General features: G+C 35.2%; 2 protein-coding genes across 2 annotated transcripts in view; one reads left to right on the top strand and one right to left on the bottom strand.

Moving 5' to 3' along the window:
- The window catches only part of cd2ap (CD2-associated protein), a 67481-nt gene extending 61963 nt beyond the window's left edge, over window positions 1–5518 (bottom strand). Inside the window, exon 1 of the mRNA XM_073853212.1 lies at window positions 5262–5518. Within this exon, the coding sequence (XP_073709313.1) occupies window positions 5262–5265 (4 nt within the window). The 5' untranslated portion in view covers window positions 5266–5518. The remainder of the gene's footprint in view (window positions 1–5261) is intronic.
- Window positions 5519–11119: 5601 nt separating this feature from the next.
- tnfrsf21 (tumor necrosis factor receptor superfamily, member 21) overlaps window positions 11120–17169 on the top strand; it is a 39465-nt gene continuing 33415 nt past the window's right edge. The window contains exon 1 of the mRNA XM_073816504.1: window positions 11120–11483. Within this exon, the coding sequence (XP_073672605.1) occupies window positions 11400–11483 (84 nt within the window). The 5' untranslated portion in view covers window positions 11120–11399. The remainder of the gene's footprint in view (window positions 11484–17169) is intronic.

Raw genomic sequence — 17169 nt, 5'->3', positions numbered from 1 at the left:
TTTTCTTATTTGTCATGATAACTGACAACTTTATTTTAAAAAAGGCAACAATGTTTAAGAGGTTTTAAATAAACAGTAGAACAGTGTAGCATACTTTGTGATTATGCTTGGTCTTTCTTTGGTGCTGTTAAAACCACCATATCAAACCTGTAGCTCTTTTATGAAATAGTAGTAAATCGCATTTTAAATCGCAAATCGCAATTTTGATCAGAAAAATCGCAATTAGATTTTTTCTCCAAATCGTGCAGCCCTATTGCACATGCTCTGTGTAACGTTATACTACAGCGGCAGTACTTAGCACATTTGACAAGTTTAGATGCTGTCAGCGGTGATCAGGATCTCCAAATCATTCACCATCGTCTGTGCAGTCACCTCTCCTTACTCTGTTTATGTGCTAAGTGAAATTTTATGTACTGCAATGTAACAGGCTACTGCTAGCTGGAAGCTAACCGTGTCCCTTTAGTGGCTCGCTTTATTTTATTAGAACGCCTTTGTTTCTGTGCCTTTCTGAGTACAGACACCAACCCATTCCTGCACTTAACATCTCCTGCACAAACTGGAACATAACATTTATTTCCGTGATCTGCCATTTTCGCTGTTGTCCTTGTTTTAGGTTTTTTTTACAATAGCCTACCCGCAGAACTTCTGATGATTCGGCTATGCAAATCTTGGGGGCGTGACTATTAATGATCCCGAGACTATAACGTCATGGTCGTCATGTTGGAATTGGCCTCTATTTCAGTGGTCTTTTGCAAACACCAGATTTATATACAGTTGCAATCGAAATTATTCAACCCCCTTGACATGCAAGACATTTTGTTCCAGATAATTTGTTTTTCTAAAAACAAATCTACAAAGGCATTAGTACACTATTAGATAAAGTATTTTAATACACATTTGAGTAATTCTGAGAACATAAATTGATAAATAATGGGAAAAAAAATCAAATTGGCTCTAAACGTTCATGTTCAAAATTATTCAACCCCCAAAAGTGAAATTTGGTGCAGAATCTTTTATTATTTAAAACCACCAATAAACGCTGTTTGAAAGTGTTTAGAAGCGTTGATCACCTCTCTACTGCAATCTTGGACCATTCCTCGGCTTTAAAAAAAAGCTTTAGATCACGGATAATCTTTGGTTTTCACTTTGCCACTGCTTTCTTCAAATTCGACCAAATATTTTCAATGAGAATTAAATCTGGAGACTGAACAGGCCACTCAAGAACATTCTGTGACTGATCCCTGAACCAAGCATAAGTAGATTTGGATGTTTACTTTGGGATGATTGTCCTGCAGGAAAGTCCATTGATCATCATCTTCGGTCTTTGCACTAAAGGCATCACAATTCTTGGCAAAATGGCCTGATACTTCAAAGAATCCATAGTTTCCTTCATACGGTCATGTTTTCCACTTCATGCTACAGTAAAACAACCCCATAATTGGATCAGCCCACCTCCATGTTTGACCATGGAGATAGTGTTCTTCTGCTCATTAGTTTTCCCTTTTTTGCACCAGACATAACGCTGATCTATACGTCCAAAAAGTTCTAGTTTGGTCACATCACTCCATAAAACATTCTTCCAGAACTCCACAGGTCTATCCAAATGAATTTTAGCATATTCAAGCTGACATTTTTGTTCTTCTTGATCAAAAATGGTATTCGCCAAGATGCCCCAACATGAAAGCCATGCTTGTCTTATGTTCATCTTCTACTCTGGAATGAAATATTTTTCCTCCTTTCATCGGGTCATCTCGCAAGTCTTTGGCTGTACATTGCAGGTTTTTCTCAGTTGGTCTGATCAAACATTTTATGAAATTGTGCATTTTTGGTTCAACACCCTCAAAGGTTTTCCGGTTCAACACACTTTAAACTAAGGAATAAGGCATTTAATGTCTTAGAAATCTTCACGCAGCCTTAGACTTTCTAATACAATAAAACTATTTCTTCTCTATAGCTTTTGTGAAAGCTCTGTTGACTTTACCATACTTGCTACTCAACTTCAGCACATGCATGGGATAATGGTATAGATGTGTAACATCTCAAGCTGATTCAGTTTTTTTTAATAGTTTCTAAAGGCTTAATTGTGTTTTAGGACAATTTTGTTCCCTACCACAAAAATAACTGACTCAAAACAGCAATGTTGAATAGGGGTTGAATAATTATGACAGCTGTGTTATTAAAAAAATCCTAGAACTCCAACACATTACATTATATATTGACATTGTCACTTTTAATATGCCAGTACACTGTTGTAGATGCAATTTTTATAAAGTCCTGAAACTTCAATCAAGCTTTTATTTGTAAAGTACTGCAGTCTCTGGGGGGTTGAATAATTTTGATTGCAACTGTAAGGAGGAGGAAAGGATGGTGTTTAAGACTCACGGTATTTCATGTCTACGTACAGAACTGTTATTATTCAACTATGCCAAGGTAAATACAGTTTTCCATTTTTTTAAAGGCGTTTTGACTAGTGTGAAATACGGTGATGGCTTTAAAGAACTTAAACAAGTTATTCTTTTTTTCAAAGGATCATTACTTCGGCTTCATTAGTGAGCTAGCAAAGCCATACATGAAGCTTCATCGTTTTTGGGTTCTCCAAGCAAAACCTTTTTTTAGGTTCAGAACCTACCTACTGTGAGGTCCAAAATCTGAGACTAGAGAAAATCTGGATTCCTAAGGCCAACACAATCAAGCATAAGATTAATAAACATACTTCAGAGGTCAACCAAAGTCCTTTCTTCAAAATCACTTCGCAAAATAACCAGTAATGCAGTAGTCAGCTTGCAGGGAGCGGCTGCTGAGATTCCTCACATATTGTCAGCCTTTTGCATCATGTCAAAAGCAGTGATTGACATTTAAGGAGAAAGTTTATTCAGAACTTGTTCTATTTTTGTTTTCTATAAAAATACTGAAACAATATAATTTTCATGTATCAGGTTTTTATTATTGATAGGTGTTCAACATCTGCATTCTTTCACTGATGTGGTGAAACTCTGATAGTGTTTCCATCACACCGCAAAATAAACGAGTGCTTGAACTAAATGTGATGTTATCAGTTCAAATTAGACTCATTCATTAAATCGATCCTAGCGGTTCTGCAATGAACTCAAAATGAACATTTTCTTAATTATGTACAGCACATTGTCATTTAAAAGTTTGGGGTCTGTAAGACTAATTATGTAAGAAAATTATTAGGCCACCCTTTAATTGTTAAACAACATGACAAGGCCATCTGGTACAGCAGATTCCCACATGAGAGGAAAACAGATCAGTGTTAAAGATCCCACTGAAACCCGAGACCAGTGAGAAATATTCACCTATTGTCATTTGGCCTATACTGATTTTGTTTGCAGTCAAGACCCGACATGACCAAGCAAAGTCCACTCACACCTGTGTAAAGTACACTTACTACACTAACACACTTCCATACTTCCTGATGGGTTCAGTTTCCAATCCAGCGCTTACATAACTCTGTGACAACTTGATGAATTACTGATGGGGGGGGGGGAGCACTCAAGGCCACGAAAGCAACCTGTCTGCCAGCCGGCCCGCAGCCCACGCCACACATTTACTTTAACCTACAGCTGGGAAAACAAATGACCATTATGCCCCATGTAACACACATCTAAAAAGCCAAACATTTCCTCAAAACGTTTTCCTTTGAGCCACAGTGATTCACAATCACAAGAAAATGTAAAAGGGACATGTTCTAACACATCTCCCACTTTAGAATGTATCTTAAGGAGGCTGTGTTTGAAATTATAAACTCTGCCCTACAGTGTTATACTATTAGAACACATAATTCAGGTAATCACATGGATGACAAAAAAGACCTAAGAAAAGAGTTTTGCCAAAAGCTATATTTACCAGTCACAGAAAATGTACTTCTGAATGTGCAATAGTCAAAAAATACATGGTGTGGGTTGACTTGATATCGATTTTTATTTTATGCCAAAAATCATTAGGGTATTAAGTAAAGATCATGTTCCATAAAGATGTTTTGTAAAGTTTCTACTGTAAATACATCAAAACTTAATTTTTGATTAGTAATATGCAAACTTCATTTGGACAACTTTAAAGGTGATATTCTCAATATTTGAATGTTTTTGCACCCTCAGACTGCAGATTTTCAAATAGTTGTATCTCGGTCAAATATCGTCCTATCCTAACAAACCTTACTTATTTAAGCTTATTTATTCAGCTTTTAGATGGTGTATAAATCTCACTTTCAAACCTTATGGCTGGTTTTGTGTTCAAGGGTCACAAATATGAGCCAATGGCTTGGTCACCTAACATAATAGCAGGGACAATAAAACAAAAACCGCTCTTACTAATTCCAGTAGTACAATAAAAACAACAATAAGTACAATAAGTGTCAACAACCTGAAATCGAGAGGAGTAAATATGGAAATGAAGCTAACCCAAAAGAGGATTTGTAGACAACTCATAACATTTGCACTTTATTCAAACCAGTAGAGTCGTGCACCAGTGCAAAACAGGTACAAACCTAACGTTTTCCACTTTAACATTTGTTTAACTAATTCCTGCCTGACTTCTAACAAGGGAGGTGCTTTTTATTAAAGCCGCAAAAGCCGTCAAATTAAAGGTGCACTTAGTACGTTTTTGTTAGCCTTTAGCTGGCTCCTATTGGTCTTACTAACAAGAATTGACACTGACTAGATTTTTATTGTTGTTATTAATAACAGTAGTAAATCGGGTCATGTGATGTAAACATGACGGCGCCCATAAGGGGGCGACCCGCTTCGTGTTCAATAAAACTGCTTTTTCTAGAAAGGACTTTCCATCATATTTGAGTGCATACCATTGTAATGAGGTTTGAATTGAAAAGTGCGTTTTTTCTCTTTAAATATAGCATTTTATTCATCAGCAAAAATAATACAGTATACCTTTAAGGGGGCTTCCTTGGAACAGAGCCACAGCAACTAGTACAAACAGCTTTAAAAACAATCAAACAGCGTCTACATCCGAAAGGTAAACAATAATACTGTAGTGGCAGAGCAGGGAGTCATTCATCTTGACGTAAAACGCCTGGAATTTACTGGTTTGGACAAGCCGAGCCAGTTTGCGACACTGGCGCCTAGTCAAATATTCATCTGATCATAAGTTTTTTTTTCCTAATTCAACTTGGATACAGTTTCTTCTTTTAAATGACTCTGAAATGACTCGCTGGCGCTGTTTCATTGGACATTGAAACGCGAAGTGACACTGTAACTGATCCATAAGAAGCGAGTTGAACTCACCCATACTGTCCTTCGATACGAGACCGTCTTGATCTGATGTGTACAATCTGCCGTCCTGGTAGCTGATGTTAGCTAGCAGGCTGGATGCTAGCGGTAAATCCTACTTGTGCGTGGAATCGTGTTGGTGAAGTTCTTGTTTGCGAGTTTATTTGCGCTACTAATCCATTCGACTTGGTTTTGAAGCCGGCCTGTTGTTTAAGTATGAGGTATGGTTCTTGAGAGTACTGTGCAGGAAGTTATCCCGAAGTCTCCACCTTTCTTAGATTTGCCTCCGCGATATTTCATCGGGAGGATCCCGCGAGAAGTCAGCTTTCCTCGCTGGAATGCAGAAGGCTGAGGTGTGACATGTTAGTGTAAATTGGTTATTCAGACACTAATGTTCACATCCACGCAAATCTTGCAGTGATTTGCTTGTATAAAATGTAACTAATTTATATTTAGGCTATATAATGTTATATTATGCAGCAAATCCATACTAGCTATACTTTGCTATAATGTAGAGCAAACATTGTAAATCAACTGGAAATACTGCTGTTTTTTATTGTATTTAAAAAATAATATTTTTACTTAACGTGTATTTTTAATGAAAAAGCGAATTTTGTTTATTATGTCTTAAATATTTTAAATCAAACATCACTATATTTTTTATTTACATTGGGGGTGGGGAATACCAGTTATTACTCAGTCATTCTGCAGTCACTTTCTCATGGTATTTTTGTCAACAGAGTATGTAGGCGGTAAAGTAGCTGTGAAATCTAATCTTCTCTCAGCTGAATGTCTCTCTGTGGCTGAATATTTGCATTAAATTTGGCTATTAAGCTTTTAACGGTAAACTGAAATTGCCTCAATCAAAGGCAATTTCCATAACCATGTACTTCCCTGAGTTTTATGGCAGGTTTGAAACGATATCTTCTCAGCCTGTGTTCATGATTACAAAACAACCACAAAGAATTACATTTACTGAGAAAGATTTGAGAAAGATTCACATTGGAAGAGGGTTATAAATGAGACCCTTTTTATGCTAAAACATAGTGGAATAAAGTGCAACCTCATTTTAACACATTCTTATATTCTGTTTTATATCAAAATTCTTCTTTTATCTTTTATATTTTGTTTGAAATTTACTGTTGAAGTCAAAAGTTTACATACACCATGCAGAATCTGCAAAATGTTAATTATTTTAGCAAAATAAGAGGGATCATAAAAAAATACATGCATGTTATTTTTTATTTGGTACTGACCTGAATAAGACATTTCACATGAAAGAAATTTCCATAGTCCACAAGAGAAAATAATAGTTGAATTTATAAAAAATATCCTCGTTTAAAAGTTTTTTTTACACTTGATTCCTAATATTGTGTTGTTACCTGAATGATTGTTGTTTAGTGATAGTTGTTCACGAGTCCCTTGTTTGTCCCGCTGTTCTTCAAAAAAATCCGTCAGGTCCCACAAATTCTTTAGTTTTTCAGCCTTTTTGTGTATTTGAAGTCATATGCAACTATTACAGAAGGTTCAAATGCTCACTGATGCTTCAGAAGGAAACACGATGCATTAAGAGCCAGGTGTTGAAAAGTTTTTGAATTCAGGGTCAGGATAAATTTACCTTATTTTGTCTTCTGGAAAACATGTATCGTCTGTAGCATCTGAAGAGCAGTACTGAATAAAAAAAAAAGGATATTTAAGCAAAATAAGAAAAATGTACACATCTTCATTCTGTACAAAAGTTTACACCCCTGGCTCTTAATACATCGTGTTGCCTTCTGAAGCATCAGTGAGCGTTTGAACCTTCTGTAATAGTTGCATATGAGTCCCTCAGTTGTCCTCAGTGTGAAAAGATGGATCTTAATATCATGCAGTCATTGTTGGAAAAGGTTTGAATACACAAAAATGCTGAAAAACCAAAGAATTTGTAGGACAGCGGGCAGTTTACCTGTTCAGGACAAACAAGGGACTAATGAACAACTATCACAAAAACACACACACACACACACACACACACACACACACACACACACACTGCTGTGGATCATCCAAGTAACAACCCAGTTTTAAGAATCGAGTGTATGTACATTTTTGAATGGGGTCATTTTTATAAATTCAGCTATTATTTTCTCTTGTGGACTATATGTGAATGTCTATTTATGTGAAATATCGTATTCAGGTCAGCACAAAATAAAAAAATAACATGCATTTTGTATTATCCCTCTTTTTTGTAAAATAATTAACATTTTGCAGTTTCTGCAAGGTGTATGTAAACTTTTTGACTTCAACTGTATATAACATAATATATGAAATTTGCTCGCAACTGTACAATCTGGTGGGGTCATAAGGTCCAATTTTTTTCTAGGAATGAACCTCCAGAATGAAGTCATGCTTTCCATGTCCTCCCTAATCCCTAGAGACAAACATCACTGAGACTTCATGGGTATTTCTGAAGCATGGATCTTAGTATATTTATATGTGCTTAATTTATCCCCTCATAAAAACAGCTCAAACCTAGTAACAACATTCCAAGACTGTTCAAAGGCAAAGGGTGACCATACTCCTTAGTAGATCCTTAATATATTACTTGATATTTCTGTTATTTTAACCCTCTTTGAATAGACCTGTGAAGTATAACTTGCATTTCTTTCAATATTTTGTTGTATAGTTGTGGTTTTGTCTCTCTCTGCTGGGCACTCTATGCAATTGTTTAGACTTGCACATTTACAGAAGCTTTTGGTTTAAACAACTGAAACATTCATTTTAAATTGCGTTAGTAGTACCAACTGAGGAAACTTATCTAGTCCTAATTTTATGCCTTCATCAATTAAATCAATATTTGTTGCAGGGCGTAGCAACCGGGGGGATGGGGGGGACATGTCCCCCGCACTTTTTTGACCTAGCACCAATATTTCCGCCATTGTTCTCTGATTTGTTACTTAGATTTGAGTGAACTAACATTTAGCCAATCACAGCGCAAATCTCTTGGGTGTCCTCAAATTGCCACTTTGGTGCTGTAAAATGCCCATTGTTCTTCTATTTAGAATTTATTATTACTGTATGAACATCACCATACTGCCCCCCCCCCCCCCCCCCCCCCCACACACACACACACACACACTTTTAAATTGGCTGCTACACCCCTGATTTGTTGTATACATGCTTTTCAAAGTTAAATCATTCAATAAGGTTCAACATATTGTAGAAGTCCAATTATATGTTCTCAAAATTGCATTTTTAGCCAGCAGAGGGCAGAATATATCTATTAAGCTTAGACATTGGTGGAATGACACTGTATTTTCTTTTAAATTAATAGTGTATATTTTTTTACTTACTTTCTGTTCTCCATATGAATTTAAATGTCTTATAATATAAAAAATATTAATATATATATATATATATATATATATATATATATATATATATATATATATATATATATATATATATGTATGTATATATATAACATCAAATATATTTTAATATTGATTGATTATATTATATATAATATTGATTGATTTTAAGCCATTTTAAGTATTGCAGTTCTAAATATTAATGACTGACATATAATTATACAATACAATTTGGTTGTGTAGCTTCAGACATATCCATAATCTGAACTCTGAAACTACAGACACATCCCTCTATATCCTTTTGCATATGTTGCAACAAAAATCTGGTGTCAGCACACAAAAATTAGTAAAACGTAAAAGCTTGTGCTGGTGGAATATTGTTTGTTTAAAAGCAGTAGGTGGTGTGTGATTGCACAGCGGCTCAAATAAGCATACTGTTGTACATTTCAGCTTGGATGCACTAATGTTAGTCAGACCAAGGCTTTTCTCTTACCCCTGTCTATCTCACTAACCCACTTAAGAGTGAGTTCCTGGGGCAGAAACTGCGTGGCACGTGAGAGCATTTCCCCGTTTCATCCTTTTAGCTCTCAGATGCACGTGTAGGCCTGTGCCAGATGGTGTGCTCTTCATCTGCCAGTGGGCTCTGAGCTCTGCCTGTCTGAGACACACTGGAAATGATCTGCTGTCCTTGTGCCAGTGACACAAAAGAGCCTTATGCTGTTTGCATGTGTCTGAGGCCTGAGAATGACTGTTTGGATGACGTACTTTCTTTCATGAGTTAATTTAGGTGTTTTATTATTATTATTTTATTGATTTGTTTTCAGTGATTTATCATTATTACTAGTAGTAGTAATAATAATAGTTTTAGATATATTTTTAAATGATGTGTATATGTGACCCTGGACCACAAAAGCAGTCCTAAGCAGCATGGGTATATTTGTAGCAATAGACAAAAATACACTGTATGGGTCAGAATGATCAATTTTCCTTTTATGCCAAAAATCATTAGGATATTAAGTAAAGATCATGTTCCATGAAGATATTTTGTAAATGTCCTACAATTTCATATATCAAAACTTAATTTTTGATTAGTAATATGCATGGCAAAGAACTTCATTTGGACAACTTTAAAGGCGATTTTCTCAATATTTAGATTTTTTTACACCCTCAGATTCCAGATTTTCAAATAGTTGTATCTTGGGCAAATATCCTATCCGAACAAACCATACATCAATGGAAAGCATATTTATTCTGCTTTTTAAAGATAATGTATAAATCTCAATTTCAAAAAAAGTATTGGTAATAATCTGATTGGTTTTGTGGTCCAGGGTCACATATATTTCTGATTTAATTGAGGTATTTTATTATGATTATTTTATTGATTAGATTTACTTAGTGTATCATTATTATAACTAGTTGTAGTAATAATAATAATTTTAGATATGTTTTTAAATATATGTAACTAACTATACAATCAGTTTAACCAATCAGAAGTTAGCTACAGTGATGACATCACTCCTATATAACCACTACTCTGAGGTGACAATAAAAGGCATGCGTACAAATATTTCATTTGTAAACGTTAAACGTATGTAAATTTTATGTATGTATTATTTATTCAGCATATGTAACATTTTATATGAAAACCTTATATATTTAGAATTTTTCTTATTAACATATAATCTGTTTTATGTACGTTTTTGTAATAACAAATACATTTGATGATTTTTATAGACATTCTGTGTGTACACACACGTTAATTATATAATAAAATTACTAGATTACTAATTATCATGACTAGAAATTACTAATACTAATTACTATTTACTAGATGTGTTTTCTTTCATATTGTAATTATAGTACATGTGTATAATTATATGTATAACTATATTAACGAATTGCAACACCATCAGTTAAAGTTGCTAGACAGTAGCCTTGTAATATTTATATATTTTTTTATTTTAATATGTAAATTGTACAATTTTATATATATATATTTATATATATATAAAATCGTATTTTTTTATGTATACATTTTATGTGGTCATACATTGTGTGTGTGTGTGTGTGTGTGTGTGTGTGTGTGTGTGTGTGTGTGTGTGTGTGTGTGTGTGTGTGTGTGTGTGTATAATGTATTTATTTATATTATTTTATATTTCATAGATAGATAGATAGATAGATAGATAGATAGATAGATCGATAGATAGATAGATAGATTTGGCTTTAAGGTTAAACTGAGGTCACATTGCTTAATTTACTGTAATGATTTGCCACAATGCTAATAATTAACTTTACGTGAGCGTACGGTACACCTGTGCAACACCTTTAGGCATGCTATTTGTTAGTGTAACGCCCTGTTGGATAGGCTACACTTTCCCCACTACTCCCCCAGTATCTTCCCGGAAACTGTCTCGTATCAGGCCTGTGATACGGCGTGCGGCGCACACAGGCAGCCAGTGGCGAGTTTCGGTCGTGACGTGTGTCGCCAGTACCGCCCATCATCCGCAGCCCGTCTTTGCGGCACAGGGAATCCGTATCCTGGACAAACAGCAGCCAGACTTCAGTCCACAGATCCATCCATCATCGCTATGGGAATTATAGCGTTCTTCTTCCAAAACGAAGCGCTTATCCCCTACTACTTGAAACCCGTACACTCCGGGGCACAGACTATAAAAAGGCGTCAGTGGACGAAATTTGTACACTGAGGGAATAACACAGCAAAGGGACAATACCTCACAACAATGTGGGTGTCCTGTTGATGCGGAGATGCTGATGCTCCACCTATGAAGCCGAAAAGTAACAGATGTGGACCTGGGCATATTTAAACAAGAGTGATTCCACTGGGACAATGCCTGGGAAAATGTCTATGACTTGGTCGCTGATAATGGTAAGTGGAGGATACATTTGTTTACGCATTATGCTTCTCTAGTCCTCTCGAATATTCTGGCTTTTGTTAGATTTAAAGGGACAGTAGATGTACCTGGTGTTGTTCTCAGTCTAGTGAAGATGGAGCCCAAACAAAAGATGAAGACAGGATAATAAGGCAATTATTTTCCTTTTAAACATGATAATAGTTAAGGTGACGCACCTACGTTTAAGAGAGCTTAAAGTGGATAAACAAAATTATGATATTGGCTATTGTTTGTGGTAATAATTTGATATATTATGCTACATTAGTCAGTGTTTAATATATTTAATATTTAAATCGCTAAATAACAATTCTATCAAATGTGGAATTTTAAAGGTTAAATTAGGGACACAACTTAACCCATGTATTAAAATGGTAAGTATATTGAAGTATACATCATTTTATGTGTAGTCTATTTACATTCTTGTAGTTATTGTGGCTTAATATTCCTATTTATTTATTTTACACAAAACCACTGCTTTGTTATCACTGATGTAATGTTCTTATGTTGTTTTTGTTTTAAAAATATTAAATATTGATATTTTTTAAATCAAAGTGATTTAAATGACTTAATATGCTTATAGTAATGTTGACTTGATATTTTCTATACGTTTTCACTTTAAAAGACACATGCATGACTTACGTCTTTGTTTTACAGACTTAATATGTCTATAGTATTGTAAACATACTGTAAACATCAAAGTTATTTATATGACTTAATATGCTTTTATAGTCATGTTGACTTGATATTTTCTATACATTTTCATTTTAAAAGACACATGCATGACTTACGTCTTTGTTTTACAGACTTAATATGTCTATTGTATTGTAAACATTTACATTAGTTAATATTCCCATGCAATAGGAAGTCAGCTGAGGTTAATTTGGTATATCACTTTAGACTGGCTCATCCATTAGCAGGCGTTCACCAGGGGACCTTTAAATCCCATAATGCACACAGCTTACTGTTGCTGCTCAAAAATTGGATTCAGTTGATACCCATGCAGGCTAATATGCATTGTTAGTCTCACAAAACCAGAAGGTTAGCAGTTTGCTCTGTCAGTTTAAATCATCCATGCGCCCTCGAAAAACGTACTTATTGGTACTGCTGCAAGTGATGCAATGTGTTTGGCAAGTGGCCTGACATTTGCAGGAATATTCCTCACCCATTCATGCCGCCTGCAGACTCGCTGGCTGTTGTCGATTATAAAATGGGCATGAATGCCTCCAGACAGGGAGTGTTTGTTCTTGCTTTGCAGTCTTCGCTTATGAAGTATCGGAGGTGTAACAGGTGCCCTGTTTGTCTAGAAAAGTCTGGCACATGGAGTCCTGATGATATCACATCTGTCCCTGTGTCTGTTTTTGTAGATTTACATGCTGTTTTTGTCTTGGGAATCGACCAGCGTTCACAAATCTATCCTCAAGTTCATAGGCAAATTCACTGAGACACACCCCAGATTAGGGGATTGTTCTATGACACTTTTACAGTCGGTCCCCCGACATATGTTCAATATTTAGTTACATCAGTGATTACTCACTAAGTATAAATAAATGTGAAGTTATGTAATTTTGCATGCACAGATCGCAAGCTCATGTATCAGTGAAAAGCCAAGACCGTTTACTCAAAGGTTAGTCAGGACCCCATGAGTCATTACAAAACATAATAGATGGCTCATAAGAGCAGCTCAGTCAACAATCAAGCGTTGCAAACTTGCGTTGTAAATTACAGTTTTAAATATCCTGCTTTAACCTTGTAAAGCCTGACATATGACATCATATTCAGACAATTCTATTGTTATTTTAAAAAATCTTACAGTTTATTGAATGTCTAGACAAAATATTGAACACACACACATATATATATATAAGTTTGAAAATGTTTTGTTTTATATAATATTTAATACATCAGGTTTTATTTAGAAGCACCTAACTGAGCAAAATTGTGCAATTTGGTGTAGTAGTTGATATTTATATGGCCAAAAGTATGATGAAATTCTGATATCTTATAACAGTATAGTAGTCTACTTGCATAAAATGCATGTAAATATCAGTTGTCTATATCTCCCAATATATTTTATATTTTAATGCAGAATTTTATGATCAAAGCTCTTGGTTTTGTTATATTATGTATAAGGCAAACATTTTACATTACTGACATTTTAACATGACATTTAAAAAAAAAGAAATAGTGAACTAAAGTTGCTTCAGTCCAATAAATGTTTATCAAGAAACATAATTAACACTATGAAAGTTATTCTTATGTTCATTTGATAAAAATCATTAAAGATTGGAAAAAAGTGTACCACAAACCTGAAGAGGACTTCTGTGATAGAAAGCATGTAGCAGATTGTGTATAACAATTTTTATTTTATTTTTCTTATAAATATTTTAGAGGCCTTAGAAATTCATTAAATGTAGTAGGTAGGATTTGGTAAAATAAAAAAAAAAAAAATATATATATATATATATATATATATATGTCTCGATTTTAATTGATTCTCATTTTTACAAAACAATATTGATTCTTAATGATCCAAAGAAACGATTAGTCTAGCCTGTTTTCAGTTAAAGAATGGAACGTTGTAATGTGCCTCCCATTCAATAAATTGCAATAAGTTTTGTGCTTTGTTACTTTAGACATAAAACAAAGTCTCAGATTTTAAATTCTGGCCATTTTATTACAATTTTCAAACAATACTATTTTGACGCTGTAACAGATAACAGATCGCTTTAGCGCCCCAGTTCATGAGAAGCGGAAGCACAAAGCGCACTTGAACTGAACATCTCCTCCGCTTTATTAAAAGTTGCAGCACAAAATAAACATGAATAAACATCTGAAGGTATGTTAAAAGAAAGAGTACAGCTTACTGAAATCCATATCCTGTCTCATGTAATCACTCAATTTATGTTTAAACCGTGGAAAGACATCAATATAACAGCTCGTAAACAATATGTCACATTTACCTCAGAAAAAAAAACATATTTGGTCATCACAAACTTGTTAGTCGGCTCAAAAAATGAACTCTAGAGAGGAGCATTTTGTTCATATATGCACCATATAACCATTTCATTTGTTTGAATAAATCCATAAATTTTGTATGTAAAAATTAAAAATTTCCTATGTAGTGTACCTGATATGTATCTAAAAAAAATTGATATCGAATTGAAATCAGAATCTAATTAAATCATAAGCTTGTGAATAGAAATAAATTTGCATCGAATCGTGACATCTGTGTCAATACCCAGCCCTAGTGAACAGAAGACAAAATGAATTCTTACTACTAATTGAATTTAATTGTTGTTTCTCATGGTCTGATGGGTAACAATATGTATGCATCAGCACTTAGAATTAATACTTATGGATTTTTTGTATTTGAAAGTGAAAGTGGCACTTTGAAAGTCACAGCTATAAAAGGCTTCGTTTTGAATTGGTGCCAGACTGCATATTTCCGAATGTCGAGACATTACACAGACATGGATGGCAAGAATGCAAATGCACTCTCACATAAGAAGTCATATTTACATAAGCTTGCATTTAAAAAGTCCAAATTAGGTTTCATGCAAGTGCCCTTTTAACCCAGACGCTTCTTAGGGTGGGATGAGGAGGTGGGGTTATTGTTGTCTTACTGTTTTGTACATCACGTCCCTTCTTGTGGTTATCGAAACCAAGGGTGCGTATAAAAGTCTTCCTCTTATCTTAGGTTGCCAGTTCCTCTTTCGAGAGCCGTTTGAAAGAAAAACCGACTTATGGGACAACAGTGTACTCATTCTTTGCTTTAGAAGCACACTAAGCAAACAGACATTGTCCTGTCATCAGTGAAGTTGTCCCCCTCGCTGCCCTACTTCAAACCCTCGTCTGTTAGCTCACTGCTGGCCCTCTTCAAGCACAGCTTTGTCTAATCGCTATTCATTTTCAGTCTGTCGTCCTGAAACAATCCCCATCACCTCACGAAGAGCAACACGTGCATCCGAGCACAAGCGGTCTGGCATCGTCCTGCGGTTCCCAGTGATGTCAGTATGTGTTGGCTGGAGAATATTAATGTCATGTTTGTTTTGATTCAGCCCTCCCCGTATTAGCAAGGAAATTAGTCTCCTGTGTTTTTATACTAGTCTTCTGTGCGGTCTGTTGTTGAGGAACTGTAATAAAACTCCAGGGGATTCATGATCAGCAGTTAATAGAACTTTGTGTTTAGAAACTGATGACGCAGCGAGGCCCTTGTGTGCCGTGCTTTCCAGCATCATATTGTTTGGTGACGACTTTTGTATCGAACCCAAGATGCATGTTGTGGCCAAAGCCCCATTTGGGTGCGGAATGAAAATGTGGGCTAGCATCATAAAGAGTATTAGGTGCAGTTAACATGCTGTGCAGTCGGCTTTGCTCGATGTGCCAGAGGAAAGAGGGGGACCGTTATGATCGGAATTTGGCTTTCGATGAGGCACGTTCAAGCTGTAGTAACTTAAGAGCGGCTGTGTTTACAGGCTTCTTGTCATTAAAAGTTATTCTGAAGGTCACCGGGCTGTGAGAGTGCTGTCAATGCATTCCAGGGTTCCCTGTTGTTGGTCTGTAAAGTGTTTTTGCATGGGTGATTTGCTGCAGACTGTGTAAATGTTATGCAGACTTTTATTATCATAGTGTTTTAGAGAGGAAATATGTGACCCTGGACCACAAAACCAGTCTTAAGTCGCTGGGGTATATTTGTAGCAATAGCCAAAAATACATTGTATGGGTCAAAATTATTGACCCTACTATAAATATATCAAAATGTAATTTTTGATAAGTAATATGCATTGTTAAGAGCTTAATTTGGACAACTTTAAAGGTGATTTTCTCAGTATTTTGATTTTTTTGCACCCTCAGATTCCAGATTTTCAAATAGATGTATCTCGGCCAAACATTGTCCTATCCTAACAAAAACCATACATCAATAGAAAGCTTATTTACTGAACGTTCATATGAAGTGTACATCTCAGTTTTGTAAAATTTTACCTTATGACTGGTTTTGTGGTCCAGGGTCACATAAGTTGCATACGTTTCTGTTCGCATAGCTGGCTAAAGATAACATGCCTGTTGATCTAATTCCACTGCATTTTGATGTCACAATACAAAGTTCTTAAGGTCATCTGCATCATATAATGACTTCAATATGCTCTTTGAAATTTTGTGATTTTTTTTTTTTTTTTTTTCATTTTTCTCTTTTTCGGTACAATCAGTTGATTTCATATTTTAAAGGGTTAGTTCACTCAAAAATGAATTTTCTGTTAATAATTACTTACCCTCATGTTGTTTGAGGGTAATGGTTGTTCCAAACTCGTAAGATCTTTGTTAATCTTTGGAACACAAATTAAGATACTTTTGATGAAATCCGAGAGCTTTCTGACCCTGCATAGACAGCAATGCAACTTTCAAGGCAGTAAAGGTAGTAAGGACATTGATAAAATGTAGCATCCGTGGTTCAACTGTAATGTTATGAAGCTACGAGGACATAAATTAAGATTTTTTTTATTAAATCTGAGTGCCTTTTTTTTTTTTTTAACCACGTTCAAGGCCTAGAAAGGACATCGATAATATACTCCATGTGACATCAATGGTCCAACCTTAATTTCTGAAATTATGAGATAAATATCTTATTTTGTGTTCTGAAGATGAACAATGGTCTCATGGGTT

Source organism: Garra rufa, chromosome 13, assembly GCF_049309525.1.
Source record: "Garra rufa chromosome 13, GarRuf1.0, whole genome shotgun sequence".
Taxonomy (NCBI): Eukaryota; Metazoa; Chordata; class Actinopteri; order Cypriniformes; family Cyprinidae; genus Garra; species Garra rufa.
The sequence above is the reverse complement of the archived record's forward strand: the minus strand, read 5'-3'. Positions and strand labels throughout refer to the sequence as shown.